Genomic DNA, 13,883 nt, shown 5'->3' with positions numbered 1-13,883 from the left:
GTGAGTGCAGTGAGCAGCGAACGCGGCGGACTCTTCAGGGAGCCTGTTTGGGTGAGTTTTCCGTTCACCATTTTCCCCATATCGTACTGAATTACGCCGCCGCAAGTGCCATCTGGATAGCTGACTATGATATCACCGAGCCGAATATCATGTCTTAGAGACGGAATGCCCGCTGCAATACCCACCATCAGTCCAATTCGTAACGATTCGGAAAATGTTCGCATCATATTGATTGCCACTGTTGTTGCTGAAGTTGTTCCATATTGTCCGAGGCCAGCTATTGCAACGTAATGTTTTCCAATCCGTCCCAGGGTATATGAATTTGTATCATTGCTCTCTTGTTCATCTAATATCCCAAAATTCTCATCTAGCATCTCTTTAGCTGCAGCAACCTCAATTGGCAAGGCACAAATCCATCCGATTTGGAATTCTTGACGCGCCGGAGGGGGCATGGCGACAAATCCAAGTAATATGAATACTGGATTATAGTTGACATGTAGTTGTAACCTGGACCACACGGCTCTCGTGCTCTACTGTCAAGTGTTTTCAGACGGTATCAATCTCTGCGGGGTCGTAAGATGCGCGAAACGGCATGTATGAGAGACTAAAACCCACAGGCTGCCTCTGACATGATCGTTAGGCTGAATCAGGCCGCAAGGCTGGAGTCGGCCGCGGAGTCGGCCATAGATAGATTCCCCATTCTACTCGGCGAATAGTCATCAAGAGATTGATGACTATTGTAATCACATTCACCGGTATAAATACTTTCCAAGTACAAAAGCTGTCGGCTGACATTTAATCCCAAACCTAACAACACAACGCCTTAATACTTATTCCAAGACGTAAACGAACTTTAGACCGTGAAGGAAGATTTTAGGTAACTCAAGTATCGAATCGTCGTTACACTCAAAATGCCCTGTGCCATTACTTGGTGAAATATACATTGTATATAAAATAGGTTAATAATATAACAGGGTGAACCGAATGTTCCAAAAAGAATATGGATATGGATCATTGCGTATACATCGATATAATTTAGGCACTGTTATCTTCGTCGTCACACATGTGCTACATATACAGGATTAAATTCGCGCTATCTTGAATTTCGGTGATGCAATGGATATGTTTTATCTCCATTCATAAATTGCACTTCTTAATTGGTTCAATATGTGATCCAATGTGGCCAGGTGACTTATTTTACTTCCTAATCACCAAGCCGCCCTTGTTGTGGCGCTTCTGTATTGGTTGAAAGTCTCTCATGAGACACTCAGCCGCATAGGTAGGTTGGACCAACAGACGAGAAGTACATGTATACATATCCCCGCCCTCAGGCCTCGAAGCAAATGTCACAGATGGCTTTGAACTTGAATCGTCTATATCGTCAAATCTATGAGAGTTGTACCATATATATAGGATTACATGGAGGTCGACCGCTTTACCAAGTATCTCGCTGCCACTGGCTTTTCAGATCGCGAAGAAGAGATTAGAAGATATGTTGCACAAGGTGCCGAAGATGTGCGCGCCATTATGTCTTCTCCTTTTTCTTCCGATGAGATACGAGAAATTGCAGCTCGCGAGGTTCACCCAGCCGCTCGTGGACGTCAAGTCACTGGCATCATTTGGTATCTCACTTCACTAGCGGTTGAACGCAATCAGGCCTTTCTATCGGGTGCTTTTCTCTGCCTAGACCTATACGGTCGACTCTCTGCTTTCTTCTTGGCTATTGGCACTCCGCGAACGAGCAGCCATCTCAGGCGTCACAGCGCGCCGGGTTGTACCGGTGGAGTCGATCTTGTTGTCGACGGCGCTTTACCACCACTCGCCAATGATCATCGACACGTGTTGTTCACAGCTATTTCCAATGATAAGCTCCGAGGGAGCTGTTTGTTCCTGAAACCAGAGCCGTATGGGGTGTCTGGAATTAAAGACTTTGGCCACCACGCTGATCGCTATGTCCGCTCTCTTGGGCGCCGGTTCCGTTTTGGCGGCAACGATCGTGTTGGTATGAGAAAGGAACGCATTCCGGACCGCCTTGTCAAAGCTTTTTCCGAAGCAGTGGCTCATCTTCCGGATGGCGAGAGTGCTATTGCAGATGTTGGCAGAAAAGGAGCAGGCGAAGGCATTGCCGGGATGCATTCTTACCTTACTGCAAAGATGCACGACTCAAGTCTCTCCAATCTTGCTATGGTGGAGTTGCTGCATCAACTGGAGGCAGAGTACGACTTTGTCAGTTTTCGGTTTGGCAACGAGGTTTGCCTTGATCTCGGGCTCGAGGTGTCCAAGCCACTGCCCAAAGCTCCAGGAGTTCTTGGTCCGTCGCCGTCCCTTTCGTGGTTACTAGTTGCAAGCCTAAAGACTGAGATGCCTGTGGTAACTACAGAAATGCTGGAGTCGGTTACTGGTTTCTGAGTCTCTGGCCTTGCACGAAACCTCGATTTATACCATATGTTGCCACAAACTGCACAGTCATTGTACGCTATCGTCCTTGTCGATCCTGGGATTTCTTTGGATGCTGACAAGAAGGAACGGGAAGGAGAGGTAGATAAGGTCAGAGTAACTAGGCTCTTATTCACAAATTGATGTCGTCTCGCCCGCATCCATGCAATTCTCGTAATCTTGAGCACGGTTCGGCGTCCGGCCGGTAGCATTGTGGGTCACGGATCGGGCCTTAAAACACTGGAGCCAAAGTGAATCCCCTTAAGCTTAAAGGGAAGATTTTAGAGGGTCTCGTTAGCTTACTTGTATGTCAATAGAGAGAATCTCAAACATAGCAGATGTTGTCCATTGTAGAATACATGTATCTAGACAGGTAGATTCGAGTTTCATGAGTTGCTTACTTATCTGCAGAGATCAATTAATGCTGCAGTACACGTCATGCATTGTCGGCGTATTTATGTTCCTTTTCCTGGCGAATCCAATGACGAGGCTGCGTTTCTTCTTAACCCCGGTCTGCCACTCTATTGTACCTTCGTGTTTCATGCATCGTACGATACCCGCCATGGCGCCCATCATGGCGACCGTCATTTTGGCTCCTGAAATTATCCATAACATCATTTACTTCCTCATTCATGACTATGTTGTCCTTCTCGATGACGACTCCTGGGGTCTCATCCCGGGCTATGGTCGATATGCCGCGGTCAGCCGCTTCTGGCAAGACGAAATTGAACGCGAGACTTTCGCCTCGTTGCGTCTTGATTTGGATCGACTGTTGCAGGCCAACTTTATTGTCACCCATCGTCGGCGTCGTCTCGTCCGGACCATTAAACTTGATGTCGCACTGCCCATGCCTGGACCTGTGGAAAGCCCCGAAACAGACGAAGAGAAGCTACGAAACAACCGAAGACTACAAGTCACGTTTGAAGCATTTATGCGATTCATGAGTCCATGGCAACCGTACGATGTACGTCATGGAGGTGTTAAGCTATATGTTGATACATCTATACCAGACGATGCTTTCAGCTGGCGACCCATCACTCCCCAATCGCGGAAAAGACGAGCGAAACTAGAGCGAAGGCGTGCCTCATCATTGGTAGAGTTGACAAATCCCTCTCGCATTTCAGAATACCCACCAATTTTGGCTATCACGGAGTATAAGGGGAATAGTTCAGACCTGAACATTCACATCTCTGCAGTGGCCACCTGCGTTTTACTGGCAAAGCTGCCTGCAGCGAAGGTGGCATTTATTGACTGGTGGAGGTGTAACCACTTTTCAAGGATTCGGTCAGGTATAGTTTATTGCCTTTAATTCGGTATAGAGAGTAGCAAATGGTTATTGCTGACATGCCGAAATTAGATCTTGCCGCTGCCATATCTCAAATCAAGTATCCCATAGATCATTTGAGCATATCGGACAGTAGTCTTACGTACGGTGATTGGTTTCCGTTCAGTCCACCGCCTGCTTCAACAATACAAGAAGTGGATGAGCTTTCCATATCTATACGAAACATGTCACAGCGCCTCAAGAGGCTCGATATATATGATATTTCAATTAGCAATGAGCTATTCTTTCCAAAAACTCCATCCATAGACATGATGCCGATATGGGACGGATTGGTTATGATCAGCTTACACTATCTACCAATCACCCATTCAGGTGAATGGCTTTTCTTACCCGACCCGGATGCATCCAGCTCCTCTGAGGAAGAGCCTGACAGCGACGATTCGTCATCTTGGGACGGCTGGCCGAGCGAAGAGTCACAGCCAAAACCCAGCATTGCAGCGCCGGCCATGCAGCAATTTTATCTCGCTGCAGCACACGCGGCTCTACAGATGCCGGCACTGAAGCATATGAAGCTCATAGCACTGCTCGAGAATGGCATATGCTGGCATAAGTTCTGGTATTACAGCGAAGAAATGATGGCGAGAGCTCTCTGGACGAGTAGCTCAGGATTCGTCCCCGATGAGGAAGTGTTGGACCGTTGGCGTATGGTACCAAGGAAGCACATCGAGATAGACCTTGAGGTGGAGATTTCAGAAGATGAGAATGCCTTGGAAAGTTTAGATGATGAGAATGACATATAGAAAAGTGACGAGATCCTTGTCATTGATACAGCGCTACATATAGAGGTTAAAAGGTAAGTAGAATATCGATAATGAGATGCTCCGTAGTCTATGGCGAAAATACAGGCTTAACTAAACCATTGTCTTTTCTTTCCCGCTATGTAAGACACCAGACATTTTAGCAATTATATCTGCAGGCCCTTCGTTTGCGCTCTGCATTGGCTCGTACGAGATGCGCGACGCCCGCCCCTTACACCTGCACCTCAGGATGCTAGGTGAGGATCAAGCTGATTTGAGTTGCTTGCAATATCCATTTTACGATGAGTGTCTCTCAATGCAATAAATGCTCGTCAAAAAGCTAGATACTATGAAATACTGACCATTCTGCCCATTACCTTGCGGAATATGCTTTAAAGTTCATCTATGCATGACAGCAATCTTGGTCATTCTAAAAGCGCTAACGTAATCTATTTTATAGACTTTCTTCTTCAAAGTTAACATGGGCAATGCGTGGGCCATTTCAAGAGTAAAGCAATGCAGCGTCACAATAACGATTGATGCATAACATACATGTATACACTCTTGTCAGCCGCTGGCTGATTCTTCCAAATGGATGATGTCAATAAGATTATGGGCCACGGGCTCCCGTCCATGGACGCGCCCGATCTTACATATTCCAGATCGTATAGATCAGGGTGACGTCGATGCTTAACACGAATAAATATACGCTGTGCTAAAGTCCCAGTCCTTTTAATTCTGCTCCAGTATCAGCTGCGTTCAAGTGAAGATGCAAAATACTCATCTTTGATTAAGCAGTCTTTCTGATATTCACAATGTCTCGAAATATCTGCATCACGGCCGTGGACGGCCAGACGGGCTTCCTCATAGCCGAACTGCTTTTGAAAGAGGGTAAATTCGCCCGACAAATAAGCAGCCTTACTGGACTAGCATTGGATCCATCCTCTCCTCGAGCTCAGGAACTCACTGAACTTGGCGGGAAAGTCGTGCATCATCAACCAGGCCGAGAACGCGTTGTGGTAAAAGCACTCAAGGAGATTGGGTGCGATACTATCTGTTTGGTTCCACCCGCTTATCGAGACAAATTAGACATAACACTGGAACTCGCAAATGCTGCCAAGAAAGCAGGCGTTTCTAACGTTCTCCTGATTAGCTCTGCTGGCTGTGATTATGCCGACAGCAAGAAACAGCCTCGCTTGAGAGAGTTTATTGACATTGAAAGTGCGGTTCTTGCAACCAAGGGCGATGCGGGGACTCCTCTCGGTCATTCGCCCTGTGTCATTCGGTTTGTTCTCGATTATTATGGATGGACCAGGTCAAACAGATGCTGACGATTTCAAGTGCTGGATTTTACGCAGAAAACTTGCTTCTCTATTCAGAACAGGCCAAAGCTGATGGTGTGCTTCCATTGCCCATTGGAGAAAGTCATAAATTTGCTCCGGTCGCTTTAGGCGTGAGTCTCACAATATTTCTCCAAATCGCCAAACATGATTTTAATCGGTCTCTATAGGACATTGCTCATATGGCTGCACATGTTCTTGCCGGCAAAGGCAAGCATGGGTTTGACGATAGGCACCGAGGCCAGATGATGATTGTCACAGGTAAAAATGACTTTTGGTTGTGCGTTTTGCGCGTGTCGCAGTTAGCTGAAAACTATACCCAGGGCCTCAACTATGTGCTGGGGAAGAGTTGGCCCAAGCAGCTAGTCAAGCGCTGGGGGTTCAACTTGAATTTGAGAACATATCTGAGTGAGTCGCTCATTTTCGAGGCCCAACAGCGATTTCCCATTAACATTGGGCATAGAAACGAAGCAAAGAGAGTGCTGGCCTCTCAGAGTGAGAGCGACGAATCAGAGAGGGAATTCATCTTGGAGTACTACAGTCTGGTTCGTGAGGGCAAGACCAATTATATTGCTACAACTGCCTTCCATGATGTTACAGGAACACATCCCACGGAGCCTAATGAATTCTTCAAGTCTTATTCTGCTGATTTTCGACCGCGGAAGAGGGCAAAACACTAAGCCCACAATGTTCATCGCGTTGGCTTAATATGATCTGGTAGTCTAATTTATCTACTTGTTTCTAACTTTTACCTCAAATCAACGTCACCTCAAATATCACCAATCATGTAAAACTACTTCTGCTGCCGGCAAGCTTTGAATGCATCATCATTACATACTTGCACGTTTAGCCCATGTAGTTCGCCATGCAAGAATACGGCTTTATTAAGGTCAATTTACCTATCGGTATAAGCGTTCAAATATTAAGCGATGGTTCCTATGAACAGCTGTGTCCATTGCGTAGTGGCAAAGCGCTAAATCCAAGATGCTCCGGGCCAATGACAATTCGTCTAGGAAAGATCGCGTACTTCTGCCGCACCATTATATCCTTTAAAGAAACCTTTTGCTATAAGCCTTCCAATATTTTAGAAGTCGCGCCAAATACAGCCGAAAATCTGTATGCTATTTCTGCCCAGTAACTCGGTATGCATGCTTAGTTAACATTCTCTGCAGTAATCTGCTTCATCAAATCGTGGTTCTTCGAGTAATCAATGGTCACATCGACAATGCAGACTCCGTCATAGCTCAAGGCTTCTTTAACCACAGCATCCAGTTCTTTAGAATTGTTGGCGCGAAGTCCCTTGGCCCCAAAGGACTCGGCAAACTTGACAAAGTCGACGCCGCCGAGATCGATACCAGCGCTTCGCCCGTATTTGTCCACCTCTTGGAATTCAACCATGTTGTACTTGCCGTCGTTCCATATAAAGTGTGTAATATTGCAACCAAGTTGCACGGCTGTGGACAGCTCTTGTGAGCTAAACATGAATCCGCCATCGCCACTAATGCTCACTACCTTTTTAGAGCAGGGCGTCGGTTTCTGACATAACGACGCGCCGATGGCCCAAGGAAGGCCAACTCCTAGAGTCTGCTGGACATTTGATGTCAAAAAAGTTTTTGGCTTGTAAGAGTAAAAATAGCGTGAGAAGTAGACATATATACTGCCAACATCGCAGGTTACAACAGTCTCTTCGTCAAGCAAGCTTTGTAACAGGCGAATAAAGTATAGAGGTTGGACTGGGCCGTCAGTTTTCGCAGTAGCAACTTCGGAAGATTGCCAATCCTGTTGCTCCGCGACAATTCTCTTGCCGGCGGCTGTGTCTTGCAATCGAGCGACCTCGGTGACTCGATCAGTAATGGCGTCGATGTTTGCAGTCAGGGATCCAATAACCTCTAACTTCGGCGAGTAGCATTCTACATGATCTGCTTGAACGAAATCCAAGTGCAATATGTCCAGGCGACAGTCTGTATTCCACTGGTCGGCATCATATTCAGCCTGATCATAGCCAATGGTGACAACCAAGTCTGCCTCACTAAGGAGCTTGTCCCCTGGTTGATTGTGAAACAATCCCACGCGGCCGTAAAAGAGGTGCTTGAGGTCTTTGGAAATGGCGCCTGCTGCTTGAAACGTTTCAATGACAGGAACCGGATGTTTTCGAAGGAACTTGTGGATGCTTGCAACGATATCTGCGTCAATTGCACGTTGCCCCAAGAACAAGATCGGAGCTTTGGCAGCACTGATTAGAGCTGCAGCTTGATCGAGGACCTCATTCGCAGCGGTGCCATAGCTGGGAGGGAGGTAGGCTGAGGAAGGGAACGCCGGCACAGTCGTTTTGCTGACCGATGCCAGCATGATGTCGGCAGGCAGCGTTACAGACGTTGCTCCTCGTGGGAACGAGCTGGCAGCTCGGAAAGCGTCAAGTATAATCTCAGCAATCTGATTCTCGACGACTGCTGCGGCAGATTTCTTGGTGACGGGCGTGAGCAGTTCAACGCCTCGGAGACTCTGATGTGTACGCTTCAATGCCTGTGCACGCTTGACACTCCCAACAATGGCGACAACTGGGTAGCCTTCGTCGTTGGCTGTCACCAATCCCGTCACCAAGTTGCTCGTGCCTGGTCCCGAGGTGGCGATGCAGACACCGGGTCGACCAGTCAGCCTCCCTACAGCTGCCGCCATGAACGCCGCATTTTGCTCGTGGCGGCAGACAACCAGCTTGATCTTTGGGTGGTCGAGCAGCTCATTGAAGAGGGAATCGATCTTGGCTCCGGGAACCCCAAAGACGTACTCTACCCCGGCGGCGATGAGAGAGTCGACCACAACTCGAACGGTTTCCGTCATTATTGAGCGAAGTGAAGTTAATTAACAAGTCTGGTGGTTCGTGTGTCCCGATGATTTTTATTCAGAGCCTGCTGCAGGCTTGTTCGCGATGATTGATCAGAATTATCCCCGACACTAGAATGGCGAGACGGTCAATATATGTATGTCCTGTCACGGCAAAGCATCACTCTGTGATGCTCATCTCAAACAATTCGTTCGGTGACTCAAAACCCTGTGAATGGCCGCCAATAGCCTAACATCGGAGAATCAAGAAAAGCTGGAAGATGATGTTTTTCGGAACCGTCGCCGGGCGTACCGAGCCAATTGTGATAACTTCAATGTTTACGACGCTACTTGCCGTGCATATATCTTTGCGGCTTGACGTCACGTCTTAGCTGTTGGCTATTCCCGTTGCGTTGTATTAGTGGTGAAAATATCTCACCAATGGGAAGATCGGCTATCTTACTCGGGTCCGAAACCGCTGCTCGGAGCATCGGAGGATAAGCACTTCAAGATAGAGACAGTAGTTGACTGTAGTTTAAATATGTCGGGCAAAATGCCATGCAGTTAAGAACCCGGCAAAGAGATCCGATTCAATTCATCCATGACGACATTCTGCCCAGGATTTCGGAACGCGGAACGCTGAAGTGCCAAGCTTCCATTCTTTTTAAGAGGGGCCGGCGTCAGTCATAGTAAAACTTTGCCCCATCAGAAACAAGCTCCCGTTTCGCTCCGATTTATCGGCCTTGCGAATGTACAGCCATTCATCAAGATAGAAGCCGACTTGAATCGTGCACATCACATTTAATCACGGTAAAGTACGGATATATAGGATGAGGAGCGACGGTTTCCATCATCCAACAGACAGCAAAACTCAACTCTTGTCACTAGTGCCATAACTGGACAGAGTAGCTGGAGACGCCACCGGTGTAAGCATTCACCTCACTCGTGTTTACCACGTGGCAACTTGTCATTTATACTTCCTCTACGTTGCATCAGTCGCATCAAAAAGATGGCACCAAACGAATTGTTCCAGTATTCCATCGTGACGGCGTTGATGGATGGCGTAGCGGAGAGTGGCCTTACTCTATCAGACCTCCTCCCCCGCGGAGACTTCGGCCTCGGCACGTTTCGACACATGGTTGGCGAAATGATTGTTCTTGATGGTGTCATTTATCAGATGAAGGCCGATGGCTCGGTGACATCGTTTAGCCGTGACCAGCTGAACACGACCGTGACACCTTTCGCCATGGTTACGCATTTCCGCCCAACTTTATCAACAAAGGTGACGGTGAAGAGCAAGGGAGACTTTGGGAAACTACTTACCGACCTTATGCCACAAGCCAAAAACATTTTCTCGTCTATAAGACTAGAAGGCAAATTTAAAGCTGTTGTGGTCCGAACAGTGGGCGGCCAGCAGCACCCCGGCGAGAAGCTTTCGAAGTTGGCAGAATCCCAAGTGGCTCATTCATTTGAGGATGTCCAAGGATCAATTGTAGGATTTCGTTCTCCTTCATATATGCAGGGTATCAGCGTTGCTGGGGACCATCTACATTTTATTTCTGCCGATAGACGTCAAGGTGGGCATCTCCTCGAACTGGAGACGGATGGCGAAGCAGAGCTTGCTATTGCCGCCATTCGGATTATACACACAGAGTTGCCTACTGGTGACGACTTTGTCCAGGCTACATTACAGACGGATAGTGAAGGTATAACAAAAGCGGAGAGCTAATGTGGCATCATTGATCATTTTAACGCACATATTACATCTGGACTGGTTCTATCCGCATCAGTACATAGGCTTAGTTTTCAGTCTGCTCAAAACTTAGGCTCAAGTTTCGATCTTTAATACTAGCGACTAAATAACATCATCATGTAACCTATGGCAAATGTGTTGTTATGAAGAAAGGAAAGAAACCGCAATCTACAAAGAAAGGATAAAGGAATGAGATCGAAAATGTGGGCCATATTCGCCAGTGATATTTTCTATGGCAGGCAATCCAGAGGCTTTCTTCGATCTTGGTATCTTTTTAAAGAAGAGGAAATTCTGTCAAGTTAGAAGAGATGACGAAAATTCGAAGAAATAATTTGTCCTTTGAATACTTATTTTAAAACACGATTGTCCACTAACCTGTATTCTTAACAGTATACTCCAAATTAGGACCTACATGCCCCTTGGAGACCATGAAATGGATGACGCGCTATAGCTGACTTAGATCATACAAATAATCCACTATACTAGAAATTGCATGTCAGACGGCATTTCAGTCCAGTTCCCTCGGCAAAGTCAGAGTATAAGCTTAATCCAAGCCACTAACGCGTAATGTGAAACTCCGAAGGACTTTGGAATCAACATCCCACCGGATGGCCACGATGATCCATCGGTCAGCACCAGATACCATGCCAACTGCTGTCCACTTTTTCTCATGTGAAGGCTTTCACGGAAGTCTGTGGGAGAATAGTCTATGAACAATTTTATTCAATCTACAAACGCGCGCGTAACACGCAACTGTAACCATATCCCACCGGATGGCCAATTTGCATGATCTGCGTCAGTATCAAACCAGTCCTATGGATCTAATTCACCATTACGGTGAGTTTAACCTTGTCAATACCATACTCCTTTCTTTCTTTTTCTTCTTTTCCAGCAGCGAGGAAGGCATCCACAGTTGGCTATCCACAGTTGCTTAAGGGGTGATGTCTTGTCCAACTATAAGAATGGCCTACCTCTCCTTCTTTACGACTTGGAATTTCATTCTGTTTTACCCTATCCAGTGGTTTCCTACGACCAAGCATATTTTCTTCAGCTTTTTTTAAATTTCAATCTTCTCGACAAAGAGACCATCTCAATGGCGAAGAGCTTGGTTGTTGCCACGCTTATGTGGCTCGCTTCGGCCCATCCACATGAACCCCGAGGCCCTGCCAAACTTCCTAGTCCCCTCAAGATCATTGATGATTCTATTGAGGCTCTTGGTGGCCAAAATGCTCTCCGTGGACTGAAAGGGGTTGTATACGAATCGGCCGAGTATGTATTCGCCGCCTATTACTTGATATGTCAACAGGCTAATACCGAGAAAGCATCTTCCATACTAGCACGTTAATGCAAAACTACAAGCTATTCACGACCGATCGCTATATTGTCAACTTGGGTTCTCAGAATCTGTCCTTCTCGTTCTCTGAAGATACTTTTCAGCACAGGATTGACAGGGTTTTTCAGCACTCAGGTCAGTGACTACTCCATTGCTAGCTATATTTGCGCCAATGACTAATGCTCCAGAAGACTACTTCTTCTTCGCCAACCCAACTCTCCCGCCTGGCCACTTTTCGCTTGTCATGCAAAACGGAACGGAAAATGGGTTTGCATGCTACATCGACGGAAACAATAATGCATTCATTGCACCTGATCAAGTTGCTGGATATGCCGACTGTAGGTGATTTTACCGATATAACAAGGTTATTCGCTAACACACAACAGCTGCACTTACAGAGTATCTGCTATTCCAGGCCAACAAGTTTTCCCCAAAACTTCTCCTAGATGTTTGTCACACACCTCGGGTATCGTTTGTGTCGTGACTAATGAGATAATAGATACGAAGTCATAAACTCGCTACGCAGATTGTGGAGTTGAACAGAGTTGAGAATCTTGCCGTCCACGACTTCGACCTTGATATCACCGTGATCTTCGATGCTTATACGCATTACCCGAAAATTATAAGATCATTTGAAGATCATGCGATATTTGGAAATACCACACAGGATCTTAAACTCTCAAACTATGCTGAGGTTTCGGGCATTCAGTTTCCCCATCGTCGAATGGTGTTGTACAACGGAAGCGCAATTCTTGAAGACACGACTGTATCGCGAGTTTCTGTAAACCCAACATTCTCCCCAGGCTTTTTTGATGGCCTCGCAGCGAATGAAACCGAAACTCGCTCAGCTCCCCCAAAGAGGATTGCTGGGTATACGCATGCTGAGATTGGAGAGTACTGGTACAACACCTTCTGGGGAGGCGAGTATACAGGGACATACAACAACCTCAGTGTCGTTCAGCCAGCCGCCGATCTACCCCGCGTTCACAAGCTGCTGTTCCTAGACCAGACAAATTTGGAGCAACTTGTGCTTGAGTTTGATGATTCCATCATTGTCTTCGAAGCACCTCCCCATCAGACTGACTTGGTGATCCAATGGGTCAACGAGACGCTGAAGAGGCCCGTCACCCATTTCTGGGTAAGTAATCGTAATCACTTACTCTTGACAAAGACAGCTTCTAACCAAGATATTTAGCCTTCGCATCATCACCATGATCACAACTACGAGGTTCGCAAATATGTTGAGTTGGGTGCAAAGATTATTGTCCCCGAAGTCTCTGCGCCTTACTGGAAACAAATCCCGAATGCCAAGTTGATAACCTTCAAGTATGTACCTGGCAGTTAGCTTGTTATGTACGACGTATATTAATTCGTTGCAGCGAAAACAAGCCTTACATCCATTCGGACGGTAAAATGCAAGCTCGTTTCTTGTGGAGGCCCGAAGCCGCTCACTCAGTGGATTGGACATATTCCGTCATCACAACTGCTTGTCCGTCAGCTAACAGCACGATCTTGACCTATGTCGCCGATGCTTGGTCCACAGCCTTTCCGTTCGATAGTGCTTTCGCTAGAAGCTGGTTGGTACAAGCTAGTACCGACGGATTGAGTCGTAACGCCTTGTATGCATCCATCCCTGTTTTCCTCTTCTAGTAGATTGAAGCTGACTTTTTTTACAGGGCAGTTCCAGCGCATGGTCAACCGACGCCGTTGGTGGAACTCATAGATGCATTGGCGTTCGACTACCCCGACCTAAAGACGACTGATTTCAAGACGGGAGGCAACATCTGCCTGAAGACTCATTATTGATAGCCCCGTTATGGCCTCGGGCAGGCTAGCCAATAGTATCGGCGCAGCTACGCTATAATTGTTGGAGGGGAAAAGTCAGAGGAGATCATACACTAAGGATACGTGTATGTGCTTTCATAATTATATAGGCTGATAGAAATGGATTCGTTATATCTCTAACGCGATGTCCTACATTTTATTCTGGGACTTGATGACCAACACCCAAAGCCGCACAGTTACAGAGCCTTCTGTGTGCCGAGTTTCACAGCCACTGTAGCAGCCATTGCGAGACGATAATTGAATCAATGTAAATATAGCACATCTTCTGTTATAT

General features: G+C 46.7%; 6 protein-coding genes across 6 annotated transcripts; 5 read left to right on the top strand and 1 right to left on the bottom strand.

Moving 5' to 3' along the window:
• Positions 1–1,419: 1,419 nt before the first annotated feature.
• T069G_02350 (uncharacterized protein) lies at positions 1,420–2,409 on the top strand (the record flags this gene model as incomplete). The annotated part of the gene is made up of 1 exon (XM_056169560.1): positions 1,420–2,409. One exon carries the CDS (start codon positions 1,420–1,422, stop codon positions 2,407–2,409), a length of 990 nt encoding a protein of 329 aa, XP_056030452.1.
• Positions 2,410–3,010: 601 nt separating this feature from the next.
• T069G_02349 (uncharacterized protein) lies at positions 3,011–4,521 on the top strand (the record flags this gene model as incomplete). The annotated part of the gene is made up of 2 exons (XM_056169559.1): positions 3,011–3,725; positions 3,794–4,521. The coding sequence occupies 2 exons, from the start codon at positions 3,011–3,013 to the stop codon at positions 4,519–4,521; spliced, it is 1,443 nt and encodes a 480-aa protein (XP_056030451.1).
• An 812-nt stretch (positions 4,522–5,333) lies between these two features.
• Positions 5,334–6,538, top strand: T069G_02348 (nmrA-like family domain-containing protein; the record flags this gene model as incomplete). The annotated part of the gene is made up of 5 exons (XM_056169558.1): positions 5,334–5,803; positions 5,860–5,971; positions 6,029–6,119; positions 6,182–6,266; positions 6,322–6,538. The coding sequence occupies 5 exons, from the start codon at positions 5,334–5,336 to the stop codon at positions 6,536–6,538; spliced, it is 975 nt and encodes a 324-aa protein (XP_056030450.1).
• A 472-nt stretch (positions 6,539–7,010) lies between these two features.
• Positions 7,011–8,696, bottom strand: T069G_02347 (thiamine pyrophosphate enzyme, central domain-containing protein; the record flags this gene model as incomplete). The annotated part of the gene is made up of 1 exon (XM_056169557.1): positions 7,011–8,696. One exon carries the CDS (start codon positions 8,694–8,696, stop codon positions 7,011–7,013), a length of 1,686 nt encoding a protein of 561 aa, XP_056030449.1.
• A 991-nt stretch (positions 8,697–9,687) lies between these two features.
• On the top strand, positions 9,688–10,407 carry T069G_02346 (alpha-acetolactate decarboxylase domain-containing protein; the record flags this gene model as incomplete). Its single annotated transcript, XM_056169556.1, has 1 exon — positions 9,688–10,407. One exon carries the CDS (start codon positions 9,688–9,690, stop codon positions 10,405–10,407), a length of 720 nt encoding a protein of 239 aa, XP_056030448.1.
• Positions 10,408–11,524: 1,117 nt separating this feature from the next.
• T069G_02345 (uncharacterized protein) lies at positions 11,525–13,570 on the top strand (the record flags this gene model as incomplete). Its single annotated transcript, XM_056169555.1, has 8 exons — positions 11,525–11,700; positions 11,754–11,899; positions 11,956–12,102; positions 12,151–12,212; positions 12,264–12,902; positions 12,960–13,090; positions 13,144–13,383; positions 13,441–13,570. 8 exons carry the CDS (start codon positions 11,525–11,527, stop codon positions 13,568–13,570), a joined length of 1,671 nt encoding a protein of 556 aa, XP_056030447.1.
• Positions 13,571–13,883: the final 313 nt, after the last annotated feature.

This window comes from Trichoderma breve, chromosome 2, assembly GCF_028502605.1.
Source record: "Trichoderma breve strain T069 chromosome 2, whole genome shotgun sequence".
NCBI lineage: Eukaryota > Fungi > Ascomycota > Sordariomycetes > Hypocreales > Hypocreaceae > Trichoderma > Trichoderma breve.
This window is presented reverse-complemented; position numbering and strand designations above follow the sequence as displayed.